At 41.1% G+C, this 21,902-nt stretch overlaps 1 protein-coding gene across 1 annotated transcript in view; it reads right to left on the minus strand.

Annotated features, from left to right (window-relative positions):
- The window catches only part of grik4 (glutamate receptor, ionotropic, kainate 4), a 283,909-nt gene that overhangs the window by 186,736 nt on the left and 75,271 nt on the right, over positions 1-21,902 (minus strand). Inside the window, exon 2 of the mRNA XM_030107939.1 lies at positions 5,970-6,103. Coding sequence (XP_029963799.1) covers positions 5,970-6,051 — 82 coding nt within the window. The 5' untranslated portion in view covers positions 6,052-6,103. The remainder of the gene's footprint in view (positions 1-5,969; positions 6,104-21,902) is intronic.

Below are 21,902 nucleotides of genomic sequence, written 5' to 3' on the forward strand. Positions count from 1 at the left end.
TGGCTCCAATCTTCTTGGATGAAACTGTTGGATAAAAAACTTATTTTTCAGCCTGGAGTTGATGACATTTAAAAGTCTGCTCTTTTTCTGCTAGTGGAAAACGCTCCAGCCATTTCTGAGTTAATCCTACGGCTCATTCTTTTAATATTGAGAGCAAATTTCCCATATACCTGGTGGCTTTTCTTATCGAAGTTGTTCAAGTTTTCCATAAAACAATTTTCTGTTGTGTGACACTCGGAGCACTTTTATCACGGCGTTAAAGAGACTTGAACAGTGAAATTAAAAAACAATTTTTAACCCACAGCCATCATTTAACACTACCGGGCCTTCACCCACTCTTCCTATTAGAGTAATTTCAATGGGGGCTATAAAGCAGGAAAGAAACCCATTTCCTCCTTCCACTGATATACATAGAGCAGATAATTGCCTCTTATATTGTGATATCGAACCAGACAGTTTCAGGCCACGTGCTGGAACCATGAACCAGTTACGATGGTGAGCTTAGAACTATCAGGCAAAAGTTAGGAGTGAGGACGGAGGATCATTTAGTGTTCCTCACTACTTTTCCCTCCCTGTATTAACCAAAACAGACATCAGCATAAAGAAGTGATTATATGTGTCTGCGTGGAAGACAATTTTCTCCTGAATTAACCTGAGCAGCAGGTCATTGGCCAGATGAAATTAGACGGCGGGCCGTCCTGCTCCGACCTAAAAAACAGGCTGTGGCATATGGCGATGAGCTGGGATTTTCATGTATTATGCAGTATGTCATCTTCTTAAAACTGACTCATTTGATGCAGTCACAGGCCTCTCTCTGTGTTATTACAAAATGTTTGTTTTTTTTGTCCTCATGTTATTATTTTTGTTACACTACTCTGTTATTACTATAACATCAATTGACTGCTGCAGCATGCACTGAACAGTGACGTGGTGATCACATGGTGGGACGCCAAGCCAGATACGGGTGCTGCACTTTGTTCTCATCACGCTCAGCGAAGGCTTTAAAAAGCTGCAGCTGAAAAACTTTGGACGGCAGCAGTGACGACGTGCTTTAGGAGGAGCAGTGTGGAGGTAACTAGAGCGAAACCAGAGAGGCAGGAGGTCTGTGGGAGGAATAGACTGAGGACACTGGAGAATTTAAAAGTTAAAACAGAAATTAACAAAATGAGGAAAAAAGAGGAAAGTTCAGCAAAGTTGCTGTTTGGAGTGTGTTGGTGCGCCCACGTGTTAATGCAGCCACTCAAGCGTGCATCCATTTCCCCTTACTGGTATTTAAAGATGTTCACAACAGCTGTTCCATTTCATGTGTATTAGCTTTGATTTACCAAAAAAAAAAAAAAAATGAATGTCTTCATAAAAATGAGATCTGCTAAACTTTTTTCAGTCATTTTGATTTTCATTATTTCTATACTCTCCATTATACTTCATTACATGAAGTGAATCCTATGTCTGAATTTCAAACTGTATTCATCATAATCTCAGTTTTCACTTGGAAAGAAAAAACAAACTAAATGAAAACAAAACAAAACAAAAAAACAACAAAAGAATTAATGCTATACCTTTCATTACTCCTTCACTCTGAGGTTTGTGTACTTCATTGTCTCGGTTCAAATGCAGAATTTGCCTTTTTTTTTTTAATTATTTCATTGTGTGAGTCTGTACTTTGACAATGAAGCTTAAAAATAAAACCAACTCATCTTGATCTCTTTACAGAGACAGGATTTAGCTCAGTCATAACAGAGTTCTACAATGACTGTGAAGCAGTGTACAGATGCACTTAACCCAAACCTGTGAATCAATTGTGATCATTCACACCAAAATTCATTGACTTTTGAAATAATATCACGACTCCCCAGAGTCAGAGTCTATTTTTTCCGCTTGTAAATAGAACAGAAATGGCCTTTAGTATTCCACTACCAGCCACCATACGGGTGGACTAATGTGAGAATAAAAGTCCATTTAAGGCCAATATTTTGCCAGCAATGCGCACAAGAGGAGTTCCTCAATTCACCTGCACTGTGCCTGCTGCTGGCTGCTGGATGGCCCTGGCGGGGGATGTGGCGAGGACGGGAGGTTGTTTTTGGCACCACCTCGCTCGGAGAAGGCCAGACAGTGACATTATGCCAGCCAGGCGGGACTCAAGGGACGGCCATGTTAAATACCATCTCCTGGAGCGCAAATGGCAGGGAGTTTGTGGTGGTGTTTTCCAGTAAGTGTTTGTTTGCATGCGCCATGACGCGCTCTGAAATGTGTGTGTGTGTGTGTGTGTGTGTGTGTGTGTGTGTGTGTGTGTGTGTGTGTGTGTGTGTGTGTATGGCTGCTGGTGTGCGCTTGGAAATCGCACTGGCGAAAAGAAAGGTACAGTGCACGGATGACATGAGAGGAGGAAATAAAAACACAGGCCAAACAGCTAATTAGCCATCAGTGATGCGACGTGAGTGAGAGAAACAGAAACCAGCAGTGATGTGAAGCTGCTTCGGTGCAGTAAGGGTCAAAGTGAAGAAAAACAACAACAGCAAAAAAGTAAAGATGTGGGGACGCTAGTCAGTTCGCAAATAACGAAGGCTTTGCTTCTTCGGTTGTGTTGATGGAGTAAACCTCGATGCTGTTTTGTTTTGAAAGTATGGAGCATGGTTTGGGGCATATTGAGCCAATCCAACAACAGCTCAGCAAACAGCAGCCGAGCCGTGGCAGCAATGTGAGAGCAGACAGGATAGAAACCAGTGAGTGATCCAGAGAGGTCTCGCTAAAGAATAAGAAATGTTGATACTATTGGAAAATGACAGTTGGAACTGACTCAGCTTTGTCATGGTTGGAACTGTCGAAACGATAAAGAAGACTTTTTCTCCCTTTCTGTTGTGCAACAGGGCAGTAAAGAGTAAAGAACAGATCAGGAGGACGGCGGAGCTATAAAGCTCCAATATGCATTCACGAGCCTGTGAAGTGGAGACTTTCTGTCAGACGAAATGTTTTCATCGCCATGAAACTCACCGTTCAGAATAACATATAGTGGATTTGAGTCGTATAGTCGACTGAATGTGTGGTACCAGAAGATACTGGTCCAAATCCAAACAAAGACGTACAGTCCATAATAGTTTTATGCTTTTTTTCTACATTAACAGTGACACAGTCACAACCGGATGACGTTCCCTCTGGATTTCTTTGAAGTTTTAATGGAAAAGAAAAAAAAAAAAATTTCACCTGCAAATGTGCTTCTAGCTTTTGTTCTGTTCAGGAAGAAAAAAAAAAAAACTAATGAGTGAATGAATAAAATGAATAAAATTTTATTCATTGAAAATAAAATGATTCTTAAATGAATGCAGAAATGAAAATGAACAATTTAGAGAATAATTATACTTGGGTGATAAAATGTTTGTGTGTTTTCATGTATTTCCACTTAAAGCTAGGGTAGACGATGTTGTCCAAAAGCATTTTTTGTCATACTGAGTGAAATGCTCCTTGCCCCCTGGGAGAAGTCAATACATTATGCGGATGGAAAAAAGTGCGGAAAAAATCTGACCACTGTCGCGGCCACAGGAATGTAAAAACTCCGACCAATCGTATCGTGCGGACCACTCTTAAGGAACCAATCAAATCCCTTCGCCGTTCTACCAGCCCCCTGCGCGTTCATTTCAATGGCGTGCACTGGCCCTGGTTCAGAGCGCGCGCGCGTTGCCAAGGAGCTCTCGGCGCTCACGGCTCGCGTGAAAAATAGAAGGAAGCGGAGCGGGCGCGCTGCGCTCCTATGCGCGTTGTGTGCGGGCAGTCAGAAAGGTTAATAACATTGGAGGCGATCACAAACTCCGTGCGCGTGGTGCTTCCGCGCGCGCACTTCCGCGTCCAGTGCGTTCGCTCCCAACGGGAGCTCCTCCAATGGGGTGGGAGCTGGGCGGAGCCTTGGGGAGATGCTACATTCGTGCTGCATGCTAGTTTTCCAAGATCGTCGACCCTAGCTTTAACATTATTTCCTGCTACGACTCCTACATGTCATCTATTTTCAATTTGGACATTGGTTTATTTATTGATTTGCGGAAATGTTAAATGTCAATCACCGCTATGTTAATATCTCAGTCCAATAGTCTCAATGAAGTAGTTTCATCAGTAACTGCTTGTGAAGAACTTAGCGTCGCAGAATAATACCGCTTTTGTTCTGCTCAGCAGGCAATTCTCCTGAAGACAAAGCATGAGTCAGTGTGGCGGCTGCGAACAACTCAAATGAAAAGATGATGAGCAGATCTGAAAACAATCAAACAATGTGGGAATAATTATTATATAAATCAATGTGAAAATATATAGATGAGTAAATTAATCTTCCAAAAACAGATACAGGGGAGAAATGCATGAATAAATACAATATGAAGTGCATGATCATTGTTTTAAATAATGTTTTATCTATGTATATATTTATATCAACTATATCTGTTTTGAATTCTGACTTTTCTCTGGCCTGTATATTGAACTTCCATCTTTAATCCCTGCCCACAAATCTCACTCCGGACTGATTCTGAAAGTTGACAACCGTGCTGCGGATGCAGCGGCGCCAGCTGAGAGGCCACGCCGTCTGAGAGCGGGGGATCAATCTCATTCACAATCTCTGTCTTTATCTCGCCCTCACATCTGTTTCCACACACCCACCGTACACACACAGTTCCCCACCTTAGACCCAGGGTCTATACATAAATAAAGAGACAGTCAGTCAAACTGCTGGTAGATGGGAAACTAGTGACAGGGTGTCAGAAAGCTGCTGACTGAAGGAGAATAATAACAAGAAGGAACAACCCCCCATTGGTCACCGCGCACACTCTGGCAGGTTATGGGACTTTTAGACGATGTGCTCTTCGATGCAAAGACGAGAAACATTCTGACGTGGTTCACCGACCTGACACTTTTTTCCAGCAGCAGAGTTGGAAATGAAGCAATGATGTCTGTAAAACGACGCACAACGCTTCAAATTTACCCATTAAAGTATGTAACAATGTTAAAATTCAGAAAAGGGTGCAAGTTCAACTGCAGATCAAAATTGCAGATTCTGTGTGGAACTGTGCATCAAGACATAATTTGAGCTGTCTCATTATCGCTACAGTAAAAAAAAAAAAAAAAAACAGAATAGCAAGAACAGTTAAACAAAAATGAAAGAATAAAAGGCAGCTAAAGAAAACAAAGTTACAGAGAACGCTCAGCTAATTTACTAATGTTGTACTTTTTATGCTTTGATCTGTATTAATTGTATTGTTCTTCTTTGTTTTGATCACTAAGATACTATGAGCAACTTATATTTCTTTTTTGAACAAAGGTTAAAGCTAAATCAATGTTTCTAACACTAAAACTGTGCGGCCTGTGAAACTTTCCAATGCAGCAATTATTCCTTCTTTTTTTAAATTTTTTTTTCATATACTTTGAAGTGGTACTGTACTGTTTATTGATGTGAAACTTGGCGACTACTCTTTTACGTGACATTTAAATTGTCTTCTGCAATCCAACTTAACACTTTTGGGAACTTTTATTGTGTAGGCCGAGCGTTTCACAGCCAATTAGCACCCTGTGGCATCCACGCATTATTATTTTCGGCTTGTCTCACTGAGGAAACATGCCTTCTACCTAACAGTTTTGATTTAAGCACTTCATCCAATTTTCTCCACAAGAGACTGTTGAATTTAAACCATGCAATTTTATGGGGATTTAACATGAAGTCAAGCTACGAGGAGAGAGAGAGAGAGAGAGAGAGAGAGAGAGAGAGAGAGAGAGAGAGAGAGAGAGAGAGAGAGAGAGAGAGAGAGGAGAGAGAGAGGAGAGAGAAGAGAGAAATTCATTTCTTCACCAAATCCTCAGTTGTGGGTTAGATAAAAAAAGTAAAAAATCATGTCATGTGTGCAGAAGATGAAGTTCCTGCAGGTGTGAATTGATTGAAATCATTCCAGCGCTACACGTTTGTCCCACTGGTGCTCCCGCCGCTGTGTTTCCAGACTTACCTATTCGGAAGGAGAGCGGGCCACCGGAGGTGCTCATCACCCACATGGCTAAGAAGAGCAGAAGCGCCCAGGCTGTGAGCATCTTCTATGACTCCTCATGGGTCCTGCCCCGGGGGTGCCCCTGTCACAGCCACCTGGAAAATAGACAGAAGAGAGCACAGTTTTTACATCAGCCAACATCAAGAGGAAAACTCACAGAGGGATTGCAGCATATGATGAGCCCGCAGATACTGGACTGAATCTCTCCTCTAACCTTTTGCCCTCTCAATATCTCATGTTGCATGCTGGGAATCTGGTACAGAGACAGTGTGAAAGTGCTGCAAAGTTAATCTGGGGCTCGTGGGGTTTCAATGAATCTGGTAACTCATTGTTGCCTTGCTATAATACTGGATAAGAAGGGGAAATGGGGATTTTTGTCATTCTCCTGGCAGATTTAAATGGATCATTCCACTGTTCATGGCATGGGGTTAGCTCAATGTCAAATAAGACGACCACAACGGCATTTGAGCTGCATCTGTACTGACACTTATTTTTTAGAGTTTAAATACTAAAATTAAGGATACAAATAAACCCCCCCCAAAAAAAAAAAAAAAACAGCAAGACAATTAAATACACATCACTTCTCAGTGATTACTGGTGCAAATCATGGAATGTGCCCTGCTGGCTGTTAAAAAGCTCCCTGCTGACACAGTGGTGGTCATCTCCGGTTTGTTGGTTTATTCCATCAAATGAGAAAACACTGCGTCGATGAACGCTGCGGTCCAACGAAGAAACAATTTGTGTTTAGATCAACTAGAACTGAATTTACTGAGCTAAACAAGTGGAGGGAATCTACTGGTCCAGACTTTATCAAGGCATAATTGCTATTTACCAGTCGAGCTGCGCTCAGTTCGAGTTCAAGATCTGCTTGACTGCTTTACTGATGTCAAGCTGCGAGGTGAGTAAAGACCTGATGTCAGGATGCAATGATCACTAGAGGTACTTTACTCAGAAAATAACAAAACAAACAAACAAAAAAATCCACTGACAGGTAAATCATTTTAGTCTTTAAGACTAACATACTTCCAACAACAATCAAACGGTGAGAGAAAACAATCAGCATTTCGCCTCTGACAATAACATCAACACCACAAAGACCAACGTGATGCTGAGCTCCAGACGATCAAAGCGCTCTGAAAGCCCGCTCTCTGCAGACACGGTGAGGAAGGTACAGACGCTGGAGAGACCGGCGCTAAAAAGCTGGACTGAGGAAAGAAAAATTCATCTTGCTTTGACTGGAATTTTACTGGCATTGATTATTCTGTGTCTGGGTTGAAATACTGAAAAGGCCTTTCCATGTAGAGTTTGCATGTTCTCTCCATGTGTGTATGGCTTTCCTCTGGGTACTTCAGTTTGCTCCCACAGTCCTAAAATGTGAGGGTGATTGGTGACCTTTAATTGCCCAAGGTGTGAATGCGAGTGTGTGTGTTTGTCTGTCTCTGTGTTTTTGCCCTGTGATGGACTGGTGGCCTGTCCAGGTGTATCCTGCCATCGCCCATAGTTAGCTGGGATTGGCTGCAGAACCCGGAGCCCTGCACAGAATTAAGCGGTCTAGAAGATGGATGGACGGATGGATTATTCTGTCTTTATTTGGCTTCAGTTATTAATTGCATGAGCGTCTTTCTCCTGCTTCATTGGTCAGTAAATTAGAGTGACTGATAGCACAAAGTGCTTTTCAGACTCATTCAGTAGTTGAACAACAAACACTGAGGAACCAACGGACACACTGCACAAACCCTGGTCCGGCACACACATCTGCAACAGCCGTGAACCCTTCAGCAGACAGGTGATTCCAAACGAATTGGATGAAAATCGATTTTATCCATAGAAAATAGATGTGCTAAACATTGTCAAGCATGTTGCTTTTATGGAGTTTCTTAAAATTATGAAAAGAGACCTCTCGGAAAAACAGAAAAAAGATGATTTGACCCTAGATTGTCCGTGTCTTGCTCCATGTTGATTCATCAGATTGACACAGTTGATAATAATCTAAACATACATGCAAAACTGTGGGTAAAGATAAATATGCAGTTAACACCAATATAAGCTTGTATGTAGTCTAATTTCCACACAAAGGTCATCAACATATTTGGGTTACTTTGTAAGACCGTGCTCCCTGAGAGTATTTTCAGCACTTTTGCTTTTAGAAATTAGGTCAGACGTTTAGTTCATTTAAAACTCATTTAAATTTTCAACAAGACAAATGATAAAACATGAATGTTTTTAACCATTTTCCCTTTCCAACATTCTTTTTCTTATAAATGGAATGAAAAGATGTGCGATTATCCTCGACTTTATAAAGCTAAAACGAAAATGTTGTTTTTAACATCACTACATGTTTGAAATGTTTGATTTTCGTGTCTCTTTCATGAGCAGCTTATCACGGGTGAAGGCTGAGTCATGGTGCTCAGCATAATGCATCAGATCATGTGCTGCTTTAAACTTCATGTGTTTTTGGATGAAGGGTAAAAAGTCCAAGTGAAAAAACAAGCCACTTTTTTTTTTTTTTCAGATCTAGCCAAGGATTAAGATGTGAAGGGAACAAATGCCATGTAAAGGTTATTAATATGATAATGTGTCTTGTGTGTCAAAGTCATTACTTTCTCTTCTTCTGTTTATTCAGTTAAGTCAGACTGCACTGAGTCTAAGAACATGGCGTTTAAACATTAATGGAAAGAGAGGAGGAGAGAGCAGAGAGCTGCAGTTGGAGAGATAATAAATCAGAAAGAAGTTGATGGTAGCTTTTCCTTCAAAAGACCCACAGCAGTGAGGATAATGAGCTACACTGTTGTCTTTAGAGAGAGGTTAGTCTACAGAGTGTTTTAAATGAGAAACTGTGTTCACATTTTTTGAAGATTTCACAGATAAAAATCGGTCATAACTCATCCTCAGTTCACCTTCTGATGGATACAAGTGTTTCAGGATATGAGTAAATAAATCTTATCATCTCTCTGAACATAAAAATGCTCAAAGTTCTCCTTCAGGATCACTTAAAGCTGTGCAGCCATTACGAGATCCTGGCAGGAGCGCTATTGCAACTAGCAGGCGAAGAGGAGGAAGAGCATGTGGAAGAGCGAAGAGCTTCTATCTTATACCAACAAACACATTCAAGCAAGCGGCTGGACTAAACCCAGTTCTGATGATTTCTTGTTCAGGGGTTGAACGGTGGTATCAGTGGATTGGGGGCATTTTCTGTGCAGAGTTTGCATGTTATCTCGAGTGAACATTAGGCTCTGATTGTCTGATAACTCAGCACCTGATCATGTGTTTTCATGTTCACTTGGACGTAGCAAAGCTACACTACAAACTGATTCGTAGAGTAGCTATGAAAACACATTGGAAAACGAGGTGGGAGTCAACATCTCCTCAATCTTGACTAAACTCGGCAGGTCGAACAAAGCAATAGCGATCATTCTGAGTACTGGATGCAAACTCAGAAGGTCACCAGTACTATAACTTTACAGTGTCAGTTCTTGTCTGCTGGATGTGGATTTATGCAGCTGTTTACTCTCCCACAGAGTTTGCAATGCATAAGTGTTTTAAGCAATAAGCAAAAACTCAATTACTGCAGATTCAAGAAGAAAAAAACATTTATAGGAGCAGATTTTCAAACATTTCCACTTAAGTGCTGCATCTCGTTTCATTTTCTTTTGTTCACCCACTTCATCCAGAGTTCGGTTTGCAGGGAATCGGAGCCCTTTGCAGCAAAATGATAACCTTCAAACTACTACAGGAGGCAAAGTGCCACTTACTTCAGCACCATTTAATATCTGATATGGTTGTTAAATATGGTGATGAACGGCCTCAAAGGGCTCTTAATACACCTCATATTTTCAGAGAGGTGATGAAGACACTGAACTAAAAATGTGTTTGACTCTGTTCTCAGGGTTTTCCTTCTTTTTTTTTTTACTTCACTTGTAAAAGCCAATGCAAGCACAAGGAGAACATGCAAACTCAGAACAAAGCCCTGATGCTGTTAACAATGTGTTAAATAATACACCACTGTGCCTCCCTGCCGGTTGTCCTTCTCAGGTTTTTCGTAATATTTTGCTTCTGCAGATTACATGTGGCTCAGTCTGCAGCCTCTTGAAAATGTGTTGAGTGCGTGGTAGAAAAACCACAGATTCATCTTAAATTTCACAACATGATTCATGTAAAACATTAATGCTATTTACGGTATTTTTAGTTCTACTTTATATCATCACCACTTGCTCATCTGACTCCCAGATGCAGTTTTCTTCAAGCTTGTGAGTTATTTAATTTGACATTTCGGCAACGGAGGAGGGGTGTGAAACAGGACACTGTCTCCTCCTGTGACGGTGTTTCATCTTTGAAATCAAAGTTCTGAGACTGTGCTTTTACCGACAGGAGAAGGGTCACAGTCTAGTCCGGTGTGAACACAGCGCCTTGAGTTCTATAAAAGACTATTTTTGACGGGACAAACAGAGAACATGTTTAGACTCTCGCTCTAAAATACAGTGAGCCGGTCTGATCTGTCAGGGGCAGGAAGGACAAAGCATCCAAATGTCACTCGGCACACCTGTGAAGACTGCAAGATTTGTGCAGCTGGACTGAAAAGAGCACAGCTTCTATTTTGGGACAGGCACCAACCCAGCAGAGGTGCAAAAGTAGCAGCAGAGTCATTTTCATCAGTAGGTCGACTGACCACTGTTCTGCCTCTATCTGGTTGGGAATTTTTTTGTATTTTTTCTCAGATATATTAATACACTTATCTTTGGAGGTAGTAGGTGGCCTCTGGCTTTGAGAGAGCGTACTTGTGTCTCAGATTGTGTGTGCTTGTAAACAGTCGGCTAAAAACCAGATTTACACAGATATTTTTTTCACCTTTCAGGTTGTTTGGCCATGTAAATTCAGCAGAATTCAGCATGTATGTGTTCACAAAGTCACCCTCACAGCTTTAACAAAAAGCTTTCTCACTTCTACTGCTGCATCTTGCAGCATTTTCTTGATTTGTCTACTAATATTACTAAAACAATATGACTCCCAGTGGATACATTAGAGAAAATCTGTTAAAAACGGCACTTAATGTCTTCTTTCAGTGTTTTTACATTTTACAATGTCAATCTGAGGGCCAGAATGACCACTCGATGGGTTGGTTTTGGCCAGCATGCCTTGCGAGAGGGACAACCGCACATCCATACAGGACGACCTAAAGCCAACTGAAGAGTCACTAATTAAAGCTGACATGCATGACTTTGGATTAGGAGAGGATATTGTAGTACCTGAGAGAAAAAAACCCAAGGAGGCAAATGTCAGCTCCACAAATGAAAGTCCCAGTAATCAAACCGGAGGCAGAGCGCTAACCTCTACAGTCCAGAATTAAACCTTGCGTGTTTCCGAAGTGAGTGCTAACCTCAGCCCCACTGTGCCGCCGTGGCAGCTAACTTTAGTTCACTACAAATTGCATATTCTCACAGGCAGTGTGTGTTGCCGTATTGTGTATTTTTCTAACGTCACGACGACTCTGCCCGGTGGTTTGAAAACAGCAGTCTAAACCCACAGATCCCGATGGAGGAAGTGGAAATGGCCAATTTCTTAGCAAAGGCAAGATAAGTGCCAATAAGTGAGAAAGCACACGAGTCAGGGTTACAGTGCTAGTGCACGGTTTCTCTGCGATTGTTGGTGTTGAGATGCCGGTTGCCACCCTTTCATCTCGAGAAACATTCCCCTGCTACTGCATTTGTTATTTGTGCAATGATTTCACTCAAAGGAATAAGGTGAGGCAGATTATTTGTCAGCCACAGGACAGGCTTACAGATAATTATTTGGCAGCTCGTTCTGGCAAAGGCAATTATTTCAGATTTAATGAACCACATTGGCAAGAACAAATTAAAATCTCCAACCAAAGCAATGGAACACCAAACAGCCAACCAGGGTGAACTGAGCTCCTTACAGCAGGGTCCTTCATACAGCTAAATTTATTCTGTTGGTATTTAAGTAAGATTCAGGTGCCGCCTGCTTTAAACGAGAGAGAAACAGAGAGAGAGTCCTGTGAAAATCCTCGCTAACTTGCTGAGTTTTTGATGAGAAGAGCCCTGAGGAACGTTGGGATATGACTGTCAACTTATCAAGGCCATTTCTCAAACCTTTACGAGGAAAACTATGCAAATAACAGCTGTCAGAAATCTTCCCCGGAGGTTCACACGAGAGCTGAAAAATTGAAAAACAGACTCAAACGAGAAGCCCCCTCTGAAATTAATTGAGTAATGAAAATTCTGTGCAGCTTATTCGTTATGCACACACCACTTCATTGTTCAATTATCCTTTTAGGCAGCAAATGCAAAATGCTTTCATGGAAGGAACACCTGGAAACCCAGAACTCACACTTCAGTGCAAAACAGGAAACAATCTGGGAGAAAAGAACCAAATTTCTTCAGCTTATTTGAAACCCAACACACACACACACAAAAAAGCCCTGTACTATAGCTGGGAGCTTTATTAACGGATGTCATTTATTTGCCTGCGTTTGGAGGCAAAAGGAACATGCAGACACAAAGCTGATTCAATATCTATTGAAAGTAAATATGGACGATCAATGTCAATTATGGCTCTGATAGGCAGCAGCAGCCTTGACAGACTAAACCATCACCGAGCAGGAACGAAAGCCAACGCAAGAGTAGAAGGCCGACAGTCAATGCAATCAGAAAAACTAATGGTTCTTCAGCGAGATCATCTCACTCACCTACAAGTTCAGCTCGAAATTTCAATAGGTCTCAATACCGGAGTAAAATGAGAATTAAGCCTAATGATTGCTGACGTTCTTCAAACCTCCTGAATCGATCACATCATTTTCAGCGAAGCTCCTCGTGTGAAAAACATCGAGACTGACTCCGCTCCTCTTTGCTACTGTACTGAGGCAGTGACGCCTCAACCACATACTGCCGCTTCAACACAAAGGCAAGTAAAATGTGTTTCTCCAAGCCCAGCTCACAGTCGACCATGAAGAGCTATCATTTATTTAACCAAAGAAGAAAATGTAGCTTGTCGGAAACAGAGTAGATGGCTGAGGGAGAATCCTTAATGACTTTTAAAGTTGTGGTCCTGCCCTCACAACTGCAGCACATAGATCTATGAATATGTTTTGACAATTTGCTTGTGTCGCCCCGAACCAGGGTCTGTGTCCCTCTTGATAATCCAAAAGCCAACTTTGTCATGAAAATCTATCTGTTGCCAATCAGTAACACAATACAACATGAAGCTTCTGACATTATATCATGATTAACATAAACCTTCAATTATTTTCACTCCAAAATTAAAACTAAAAACATTTTCATGCATTTCTGCAGCTGTGAACGGGTTGACAAGGTCCCATTTTCCAGTTTCAAGTGTTCACAGGACAATAACAAACAAGCAACATAGGCGCCTCCGGCAGCAGCGCTTTATGGCTGCAGCCGGAGTCTGAGAACAAGAGACAAACAAACCGGTGATCACATACATCAACCAAAAGGGCCATGCAGTGAAGCAAAGCAATTGTGACGGCCATTGCTACCAAGCTTTAGAGCTACAAATTCCAACTTCGTTTCACTGAAGCGGCGAGATGGAGGACCATAACTCATGGCTATGACTTTAAGCAAAAAGAAAAAGATTAAAATAACTTATTCGGGTGAGGAGCGAGCACATTTCTTAACTTTCACTAGAACTGCTGCCTTCTTCTAAGTGAAGTCAGACTTGATTCTGGCAGCTTTCTGAAATATCTCTCATTAACAACAAGCACGACAACAGTTTCAAGCAGGTGAAATCGGTCAATATGTATATATAGCGATCATCATTAAATTATAGTGGATAATGAGTTGATGAACCATACGAGCACGTTAAAGTGGAACTAAAATTTACTTGTGAGATTTTTTAATGTGGAAGCAACATGCTTCTGTAAATTCACCTTTGAACATTTAAACAATGAAATGATTTAAAAAAAAATCCTGATGAGCAATAAGAAAACCCACAATCTGATGACCAAACACATCCTTTCTAGAAATATATTCTGTGCAAACAGCACAGATTAAATGAAGCTACGTTGTTTATTAAGCTAAAGACTCAAAAAGCTTTTTTCTTCATAAGTTTTATTTCCTCTCCACTACGACCTCAGTTTTTCTCTGATTTGTTCAGAGTTGTAGCAGATATGTGGACACAAATGCTTCAGCTGAGCTCTCTCACTTCCATTTACACTTATTATGCCAAGTGTCCTTCTCCTTTCAGCCCATTCATTTCAATTAGGAGCAGACCCCATCGCCAGATCCTTTTATTTCTTTAAAGCCAAGTTAGCTCCTCCATTCAGACTCACGACAGAATGGAGGGTTTCTTGAAGAAAGTATTTTTCACTCTGACATTTAATATAAACTAAACTGGTTCCTGGTTCACAGCTGTCCTGTTTTGGTTGACACAGCTGAGCTTTGGGGACGAGTGCAGGGCAGGTGAAACAGAACACCTGCTCTCTGGTGTGGATTTTTAACAGACACACCAACAGCTGTGAGAGGAGGAGGTCTGAATGGAGCTCAAATCACTCTGGTCTACTGCATGACCAGGATGTCCACTGATTGGCTCGTTTGCTGAACAAGTTCATACTAAAAATGCATCTAAAGAACAACGAGCCCAACATAAAAGGATCATTCTGCATTCATCATTGTGAATGACCTGACATCAGTTTTCCAGTCTGTAGGTCATTCAAATCCGTTTCTCAAGACCTATGATTTCAGGAATGCAAGATGGAGTCAAATGATAGAGGCATGGAAATGACATTTACTTAAAACATGAAATTATGCAGGATTTGTGAGTATTGGGCCTGATTTACCCTGTATCTATAAACTGTAATGCATATGCATGCCTGCATATGCATTTTCAATTTGTGTGCATCTTGACCATCAGACCATGTTTACAGAAGATTGGCTTGCTGGAAACTACAGTTTCCGTGTTTGTTTTCTTGCTTTCAGCATGGAGTGATTTCATGGAGTGTTGAGCTGCTACAGGCCAAAAATGAAATGCAAAACCATAGAGTTGGACATATTGTTGAAAAAAATCTCTCATATTGAAGGAAGTTCAATTTGTCTTAAACTAAATGAAGCAAAGAAAGTTTAATCCAGGGAAGGATACTGGAAAAATGCATCAAAATATTAGAAAAAAAATACTCAATTATCTCATTCATGTAGACAAGGTGTGATGTTATAAGGGTTAGGGTTCCAATATATTGATAATTTAGCAGACTGAGTATGGGAGAAATGGGTTAGAAAAGTAAAAAGCATCACAGAACACAGTGAGCAACATCACTGAAAACCAGCATATGTTCTTCATCCATTTGCTGCCCAGGTAAACATGATGCTTCTTATGTTCATGAGACACACAAACGTCAGACTTTGACAGTTGGTCTGCTGTTTGGACTAAAGCTTGGATGAACACAAATCATTCTTTTGTTTTTTTTACCCCCTGGAGCTGGAGCGATCCCAGATGATTATGAGCCAAAGCAGGCAATAGTGGACAGATCACTCGTCCAAAACAGGAAAAACACAGATCACCATACACATTCAAATTCACACCTATGGGTCATTTGAAGTGAGCAAATGAGATCTTTTGTTGTTTTTTTTTGAATACTCTGTGAAAACCCATGCACCATTGTGGAAGCACCACATCCACAGCTGCGCACGCAGGATGACGTTTACCTTACCTCACTTCTAAAGAGTCACTTTTAATCAAAAGTTGTGAACCGGCTGCATACTTCACATATTTTGGGTCCATCCAACACTGATCCTGAGCGCCTGGAGCAGTGTCACATGGGTAGGATTCTTCCTGAGAGTCTGAATCTACAGCGAGCCTCCTCACACGGGCACAGCGGTAAAGGAATGAAGATGACAATGGCACAGATTACTTTTACTGGGAGCCGGCGTGTATAGGTAGACAGGCAATCATACTGTATAGAGTCGTAGCCATTGCATTTTCCCCGTAAGCCTCCCCTGCATACTGAACAGGCTGAGGATCCTGAAAGAAAATGTCGGCTATTGTAACTCTCCTTTTGTTTCTTTGCTCACAAAAAGCCGGCACAGGCTCAGATGGTGAGATGAAATCAGAGAAAAAGGACTGCAGTGTAATCATAGCAGCTCAGAATGAGGCTTTAAAACACTGAGAAGGTTTTGAGACAGAATACCGAGTATAATAAAAACGGCACACTTTAATTTCTTTATTTGGAAACAGCAAGACGTCCTCTTTAAAGATTTAATTGAACCCAAAATAGCACAAATAACAGAATCAGAGATGAGTAACGGAGGGGAGAAAAAACACAGAACATCACTCAACATTTTCCCAGTTTATGGGGAAATATATTTTTGCCCTGTCCGCTTCATAAGTGAGGCGGTAGCCATCTACAAACACAACAAGTTTCGCCAAGGCTTGTTCTATATTCCTACTTCCGCCCAGTACTGCTTTAAAGTAGTCATTATACTTAGAATATATAATTAGCTGCTGCAAGAGGAAAATATATCATCAAAATTAATTCTTTTGTGCTACCAGTGTCATAAATATAGAAGAACAATGCGCTAAACAAATGCTGTAGGTTAAAGATGGTAATAATTATGTGAGAATAATGTGGGGATTGGTTGAATTTGCAAGGGTTCTTTCAGCTGGAAAATCCTGTAAAGACTGATAGAGAAGGTTTTTGGTTCGGAAGAAAAACAGCACATTTGCACTTTATTCAAGGATGGTATGGCAATTTTTCCTCATGACAAATTATTAATAATCCTCTCTCAACCGGTGCTTTGTGCTTCTTCAATAAAAACATCGCTGCTCATGCACACAGACAACTTCTGTTTTTTTTTTTATTTTTTCTTTCTTTCTTTTTAGGCAGAATTTCATTTTTATGGAAGTCATGGGGTGACGCTGAATCTCACAGCACATCCTGCTGTTAAGTATCAGCGTCATACTTGACAATTACTCCTTTGTATTTTCAGTGTAGAGATAAGAAAAGAGACGTTCTCAGGCGATATACACGTTTTATAAAATCTCAACCCAGTGGTGCTTCTTCAGCTTGAGAGCACACCTGTGTTGAAAAGCACATAAAACAATTTAAAAAAGACAAGAAACATTTAGATTTTACTGACTGAAGGTGCTAAATGACACACAGGTTAAACGTGCTCATCACAGCAGCAACTTCTAGATTCAGGTTTTCTGGGATTGATTAACAGCAGAGAACAGTAACTCAACAAAAGCTGCTGCTGCTGCTCACTCTATATCAGGATCAAAACAAACAGTCGTCTGAATTTGTGATCTGGCTTCTGTCTTTACTGATTCGACCTTCTACATGTAAAGATAAAAGTACATTAAGCGGGTTACGGTTTCTCCACTCACCTGCTACTCCTGCTTTAATCTGAGTCGGGTCACAGGGAGTTTAAGCTTATTCCAGCCATAAGGCAAACGTGCACAGCACGCTACGTATCGTCCATCAAAGCCACAGACACGCAAACCTACAGGCAACTGAGGGTCACCATTAACTTGACAGGAATGTGTTTGGACTACGAGAGGAAGCTAGAAAATCCATGCAAACTCCAGATAAAAAGTCTAATCAGGCTATTTCCTGCTGTGATCCAACAGCATTTACTCCTGCTCCACTGCGCGCCTCCAAAGACACCAAAATCATCTTGTCATAATCACACTTCCCACTTTTTCATTGGTGGGAAGAAAGTTTAGAAGAACTTGTAAGAACTTTTAGAAAGCCACAATCTAACTATGAATAAAATTTCAAAAAAAAAAAAAAAAAAAAGTTTTGAGAAAGTTTTTAGCAAATTTTGCTCTAAGTATGATGCAGCCCAGCGAGGTTTCAGAATTTGGTACCATTTGGAAAGAAATGTTTGTTCTTGTTTTCTTTTATTATGCTGTTTTATTTTTACCAATCCAAGACCGTTAGATGGCAAATTGCAAAATAAAATTCTCCACTTGCAGGAAAAGATGTTGGGGGGGAGACATTTTAACTTGGTTTGACAATCAGAACGGTGACATTGCCGGCTGTGTCAACAGGTCAACGTGGCGACGACCAGCAGCTGACAGCCGCTTGATCTGACAGCTGGTTGACTCGCCTTAGCAGCAGTTTACAAAATCCAAAATCACAACTGTCAGTCACACATCAAATGCCGTGTAATTCAATTGCGAATGGACTATTAAAACTGACAGCGTGAACCAAAGGAAAGTCAGATGCATAATGAGGCTCACAGATTTGCATATATTCATGTACTGTTGCATAGGGAGCTACAAAGCTGGCACAAAAGCAACTTGTAGATGGAACTAAATGATGTGTGACCGATGTTCGAGGAGGTTTCACCGTCACAAGCTGCAGGAAATTAATATGCATGTGGGATCTATACTCCTCCAGTGGATATTTGCAAAGGGTTCAAGAAACCATTTGTCTGTTTGAAATGTTGAAACATGAGAAAAAACAATGGACTCAACAACAGAGAAGAAAGGATGAGGAAACAATCAGTTTCCACTCCATTTGAGACATTTTCTGAAATGACCTCTGAATTTCTGCACTGCATAAACTGGATTGTCACATCGCAAACGGCTCCCAGTGGAAAACACACATTTTAGAAATGCTAATTCCCAGCGCTCTCCCTGTCAAGTTCAATATGAGGCTGATGGAGGCTTTGTGGACACCACAGTATGAAAGAGGACGTCAATGAGTAGCAAATTCAAGAAAACCAGATTTGTACCTGCAATAATATATTCACACTTGCTGTAATTGGTGAAAACAAACTGTGGTGCTATCACTGCTACGACTGCCAGCCAGACCTAACCAAGCATAGAACAAGCCAAATAAGGTTTTTTTTTTTTTTTTTTTAATTAATCTTTTAAATCTCTTTGGAGAAACTCCTTGAGACATTTCACAGGCTATCGATGACTTCTCAGCTGGTAAAACTCCAACCACAAGAATCCAATATGCACAGTGATGCAGTGAGCTCAGCAAATCAGACGATCGTGTATTTTTTTGGGATCTGTGTCAGAATCTCTCATGATAGCTCTTCAAGCATGTGTTGTGTTTCAATATTTTGTCTAGTGTGTATGTTGCCCGTGTGAACAACAACTGGGAGCATATAATTTAATCTTTCTTCACCATGGACATTTCCAAAATATACTGTAGTTTGGTCTGAATATAGTATATCACACACATAATAAACAAGCTTTAATAAAGCCAATTGTGAATGCAAATGAAATGAATCCCCTGATGTGGAAAAAAAAAAAGAATCATTTTGCTGCTGACTGAGCTTGTAGTTGGTTAAATCCACTATATCCCCTCAGAGCAAAACTCCTAGAATTGATGTGAGAGCAAGGTAAACTTTGTAATATCTGTCATGGAAATCAAATTTGACAAATCCCACCATTTAATTCAGCCAGCATTTCAAGTTATGCACACTTTTGGCTTGTGGCTAAAAACACAAAGCTCACCAGATGAAAATAAATCCATTATTTGTATTTCTCCTTCTGGACTGAATAATCAAAGTACGAGCGTGAACACCGCACTTGCAGTGGCATTACATGTTAATACAGATACTACAATAGTGTATCCATTCAACAACTACCATCGTTGATCGTCTCCACCTCTTGTCCAGCTGACTGTGGCCGTGAGCCGGGGTCACTCCAGGCAGGCCACCCATGGCGTCCATATACTTCTTTTGAAAGACTTCAATTTGCTCTTCTGCAGTTTCTCCCTTAACAGATGAAGTGTGTCAGGAATAGGCACTTATAAAAGTCCCACTCTCCAAACTACATAAAAAAAACTATTTTGCCCAACATTTTTTTGGCTACAGGCCAGGGTGAGAGTGACTGAAGAAAGCAATAAGACTTTGTGAGCTGAGGAGAAGCAGACAAGTGATGCAACACAGGTACGATATGCTGGAGGGGAGAAATAACAGTGCCATCTTACATGATTCTGAAAATACTGTCTCTCTCATTCTATTCGTATTTTACCGAGCTTACGCACATTATGCAACAGTGTGCCTACTAGAAACTGAAGTGACCTGATGAGAAGCAGAAGCGTGGCGTGTTCTGCCCGTCACTGCACTGGAGGTCTTTGTTACAGGAGCTGAATTGACCTGCCATCCAGCAGCTCTGGGCGGGAAGCCTCCTGCAGTCAAATCAGCACATTCAGCGTTCCTTGAGAAAGAAACAGGCCTAATTCCGTAGTAAAACCACTCAATGATCAGTGTACAAACATTATTAATCCTTTTTTTTTCACACCAGCTACTCGAGATTTGCCGTCTTGCTCGCCATGCATCTTTCCAAATAGAAACTCATTCACATTCATTCTGACTGCAATTTATAGTCTCAAAGGAACCTCATTAGCATGGTGTGCAAATGCAAATTAACAAAGTGTTGCACTACAGAACACGAACGCATCACGATTTAGCGCGTGGTTGATTATATGCAATCAGATGCACAGCAATTAACTCATTCAACACCCCCACCCACACCACTCTTCGTTTACACATCCTGACCTCATGCAAGATCAAACACTGCCCAGCGTGCCTTTTTTTATTTCATGTGAACATCAAACAATTTGGCATTTCGCCGTGACCAAAGCTGTATTTTGTATCAGTAAATACATTCTGATCATGGAAAATGAGAGAAAAGCGTTGGATAAACTGAGAGGATTATCCAAACTGACAACGCCCTTCAAAGACAGTGGAGGATGGAAAAGCCTGGTCAAGGATGATATCAAGACGGCTCAACACATCAGTTTTTCACCAGCTTTTAATAGCATGTTTTTTTTTTTTTTTTTTTTAGGGGTGTGTTTGGACATCAGGAATGGATTTAACACAAATCAGCTTTATATTCAGATGGTGAAGGCGTAGCGAGGAGTCATCCCCAAAGAATGGAAATTTGGAAGTTTTAATTAAACGATGATCTCAGATATTTGTGTTAATTGCAGGTTGAAAAGTCCCACTTTCAATAATCTCCTCTCATAAATGAAGTGTCAAAGCGCGCAGCGCCCTCAGGCTAGTTAAAATCTGCCAGTGTTGGTGGACAAATTGCCGCAGCCTCGGGCTGACCGGTATTGTCTTCAGACTCATCATTATCGCACCGCAAGATCAGTTCATCGGCTATTCTGACGGTACGTTCCAACACTTCCGGATTAGTCTCCTGTCAGAACGGCCTCTGCACCCTGAGATCACCCTGTTAGCTCTGTGTAAGAGTGGCTTTATGTATTCTGCGCAGCCCTGCAAGGAGGCTCAACCTCAGGCAGTTACACCATATAACAGCTTGAGGAGAGAAGAGGAGACAAGAAGAGGGATGGCAAGAGATAGGGAGCAGACCAGCCACCGATTTCCCCTCGTTCACTTATTGCTAGTCAGATCACAAGCCGATGGGAGTGACTAGTGGTAGGTACCAATTGCTAATCGATAGGTATCTCAGTGAGGGGAAATGTACAGATGTAACAAAGCTCCACCCAGGATCAGCATTCCTTCCACTCCACCTCTTCCCACTGCAGAATTTACAGCACTGTCTTCAGAAGAGTGAGGGTGGGCCGTCTTTGGGAGAGCACGACAGAATGGTTTCAGGGTGAAGCAGCAAAACAAATCCACGGATCAGGGTGGTGCCTTTTCCCAGCATGAGCTTGTAACCTTGTAGGTTCAATATTTATTATTGTGTTAAAGGTGCATTAAGGAGTTTTACAATCTTAAAAATACTTATTTTCCACCATAAATAGTTACACATTTTAATGATGTGTACAATGTGCCCTGACATATTCATTACAAGCACCTCTAACAGCGCTAAATTGTCACTTGAAAGTTGCAGTGCCGGTCCGGCACCAGAATTTTTTTTGGGAGAATTTGAAAGGAATGATGTAATGCACGCTCCGGCTCCTTGAGTTTCGATTTGTCCGCCATTACTCCGCCAGAT

This window comes from Salarias fasciatus, chromosome 14 (assembly GCF_902148845.1).
Source record: "Salarias fasciatus chromosome 14, fSalaFa1.1, whole genome shotgun sequence".
NCBI classification, from domain to species: Eukaryota; Metazoa; Chordata; class Actinopteri; order Blenniiformes; family Blenniidae; genus Salarias; species Salarias fasciatus.